Source organism: Myotis davidii, unplaced genomic scaffold (genome assembly GCF_000327345.1).
Source record: "Myotis davidii unplaced genomic scaffold, ASM32734v1 scaffold243, whole genome shotgun sequence".
Taxonomy (NCBI): domain Eukaryota; kingdom Metazoa; phylum Chordata; class Mammalia; order Chiroptera; family Vespertilionidae; genus Myotis; species Myotis davidii.
Window position 1 is genome coordinate 2958907 of NW_006295183.1, and position 3497 is coordinate 2962403.

Below are 3497 nucleotides of genomic sequence, written 5' to 3' on the forward strand. Positions count from 1 at the left end.
TCCATTCAATAAATAGGAAAAGACTTGTCTCCCGGGGTCTTTATGAACGTTCCCTCCTCTGTACGGTGGTTTGAAGATATGGTACCATTTCTCACGAAGAGACAGTAGGTCCAGGCTGACCCCACCCCCAGAGCTCTGGGCAGGAGCAGGGCAGCGCCTCCCATAGAAAGGGAGGCCTGAGCCCTGTGAACAGGCACGTCCGTAACCTAGAGAGGCAGCTGTCTCCCTTTGCCTCAGCCACGTTTAAGAGGCTGCAGATCACATAGTTAGAACCCTCCCACTTCTTAGGACGATGACTTCCAAGTAGTGTCTGACTCATTTGTAAAAAGCTCAAAATAGCTCCTGCGTGGCGGTTTGTTTGGATATCATGTTGTCCTGGCAGCGTTCTGCAGAGGGAGAGCGGGTGGAGGGCATGTAGCACGTCTGGGGGGGTGGGGGTGGGGGGTTCTAGGTAAAGCTCTCCTTTCATAGACGGGTTCCCTGTTCTGTGCTTTGCGGGAAGCAGCGTTCCCCCCTGGGCAGGGAACCCAGGAATACTGGGCTGCACCTGTTCTCACTTGCCTTCTCCTCCCTTGTAGTCATCGTGGTGCTGTTTGTGACCCTGCGGAGGCAGAAGAAAGAGCCGCTCATCGTCTTTGAGGAAGAAGACGTCCGAGAGAACATCATCACCTACGACGACGAAGGGGGAGGGGAGGAAGACACGGAGGCCTTTGATATCGCCACCCTCCAGAATCCCGATGGCATCAACGGGTTTATCCCGCGCAAAGACATCAAGCCCGAGTACCAGTACATGCCGAGGCCCGGGCTCCGGCCAGCGCCCAACAGCGTGGATGTGGACGACTTCATCAACACGAGAATACAGGAGGCGGACAATGACCCCACCGCCCCGCCCTATGACTCCATCCAAATCTACGGCTACGAAGGCCGGGGCTCGGTGGCCGGGTCCCTGAGCTCCCTGGAGTCGGCCACCACTGATTCAGACTTGGACTATGACTACCTACAGAACTGGGGACCTCGTTTTAAGAAACTAGCGGACTTGTACGGTTCCAAAGACACTTTTGACGACGACTCTTAACAATAATGATACAAATTTGGCCTTAAGAACTGTGTCTGGCGTTCTGGAGAACCTAGAAGATATGGAAACAGGTATTTTTTTAAATCAAGGAAAGGCTCATTTGAAACTTAGCAACGTTTTACAGAGAGGATACGTTTAATAAAGCTGAAAGGACATCGAAGTGGTAAATACTGTGAAGTACCTTTTCTCACACACAAAAAAAGGCAAAGATTGAAGTTGTTTATCAGCTTCGACGGAGGGAAACCACTTGGCGTGTGGAATATTTAAGCGAAGGAGAAACCTAACGGTGAACTTGCAATGAAGGGAAATCGTGTATGTGTTATGAACATCTAAGTCCTTCTTTCTTCTTTTTCTTCTTCTTTTTTTTTTATTTGTCAAAGAAGCTTCCACAAAATTAGAAAGGACAACAGTTCTGAGCTGTAATTTCGCCTTAAACTATGGACACTCTATACGTAGTGCATTTTTAAACTTGAAATATATACTATTCAGCCAGCTTAAACCCATACAATGTATGTACAATACAATGTACAATTATGTCTCTTGAGCATCAATCTTGTTACTGCTGATTCTTGTAAATCTTTTTGCTTCTACTTTCATCTTAAACTAATACGTGCCAGATATAACTGTCTTGTTTCAGTGAGAGGCGCCCTATTTCTATGTCATTTTTAATGTATCTATTTGTACAATTTTAAAGTTCTTATTTTTAGTATACATACAAATATCAGTATTCTGACATGTAAGAAATGTTACGGCATCACACTTATATTTTATGAACATTGTACTGTTGCTTTAATATGAGCTTCAATATAAGAAGCAACCTTTGAAATAAAAAAAAGATTCTTTTTTAATTCTGGGTTTGATTCTTAATGTTGGAAAAATTAAGTATTTCTAATGACCCCTTTATATTTCTAATTCAAGATATTGTGATCTTTGAATACCCTATTTATGATCTGTTCGAGTCCACTGCTTTTCAACTGTTTATTTAAAATCAAATGTGTTTTGCAAGTGTGTTTTCGGATAAGATTTTGTAACATCGTGCATAGCTTTGTTTGTACAATCTCAGTGTTAGCTTCCTGACTTCTCTTCGCACACATCTTCTGAAAAAGGAGGATGCTAAGGATCTAGGTCAGTCTATGACTTTGCAATACTTGTTAAATCATATGCATTTATCTTGTATATCAGTAATTCGATAGTTCCAAGAGATGAATCTGTGAGAGGAAATGAGATGATCAGAACTCTAAAGTTCAAGATGTAGATTTTTTTTAAAAAAATATATTTTTATTGGTTTCAGAGAGGGAGAGATGGAAACATCAATGAGTGAGAATCATTGATCAGCTGCCTCCTGCATGCTCCCTACTGGGGATCGAGCCCGCAACCCGGGCGTGTGCCTGACAGGGAATCAAACCATGACCTGGTTCATAGGTTGACTCTCAACCACTGAGCCACGCTGGCTGGGCCAAGATGTAGGTTTTATGCCCCAACCTAGCATTTTGGGAGTGGGGGTGAGAAGAGTCAAAAATATAAATTTGCCACGTGTAGTTATCAGATCTCCAATGTTATTCTATGTTCCCTTCCTTTGATCTTGCCAGGCTATCACCATGCCTCTGATGGTTAAAACTGCTCACTTCTCCTCTTACTTTTAGCTTCTCTTAAAATACAATGGTGTTTTACTTTGTCAAAGAAAGAGCAATTCATTTCCAAACCTTTGTTTTAAAATGGGCTTTGGGCCATGGGCTCAGAATGAGGGCAGGGACCCTGATGGGTTCTGAGGGTCGATGCCATTTGATGCGTGAGTTTGCCTACCGTCTCCTGCAGTCCCATCCAGCTGCCCGGGGACGGCGACATCTGTGAAGGACATTGCACCTGCCAGGTGGGCCACAGGTCAGAAACACAGCAATACTAGGGGGGAGAACAAATGAAGTAACGCTGCAAGTGCTTCCTCGCTCCCCCCCTGGACATGGGGCACATGCTTGCTCTTGGATTGCAGACAATTTTTAGACTGATTTTTTTTCTTCTTTTTACTATTGTGAAAATTTCTTTGAGGCATTTCTTGGAATCTTGTTACGTACTATTTTTATGACTGAGTCGAAATCCATACAAAGAGAAATGTTTCCATAAAAGTGCACACTTCCATCTTCCTTTGCATTTAAACCAAGTTGTCTGAACGCTTCAGTGGAATAAATTCTGTGGACAATGTCACTTTGGAATCTTTCATTTCGGCGAAAGATTGCACCTTCTCAATACTTCAATAATTGACGGTTTTGTTCATTTTTTTTATATAGTTTTTATAATCCAAAGAATATTTTGCTAGATTTGCACAGCTCTCCAATTGAATTTGAAACAAAGAAATCACTCACCAGGAGTATGAATAACACTTAAACACGATGCCGCTCTAAGTAACCCTGTCACCATGGGCGATCTT

General features: G+C 43.2%; 1 protein-coding gene across 1 annotated transcript in view; it reads left to right on the forward strand.

The window, feature by feature from the left end:
• CDH11 (cadherin 11) overlaps positions 1-1923 on the forward strand; it is a 77339-nt gene extending 75416 nt beyond the window's left edge. The window contains exon 12 of the mRNA XM_006769825.2: positions 579-1923. Within this exon, the coding sequence (XP_006769888.1) occupies positions 579-1075 (497 nt within the window). The 3' untranslated portion in view covers positions 1076-1923. The remainder of the gene's footprint in view (positions 1-578) is intronic.
• Positions 1924-3497: the final 1574 nt, after the last annotated feature.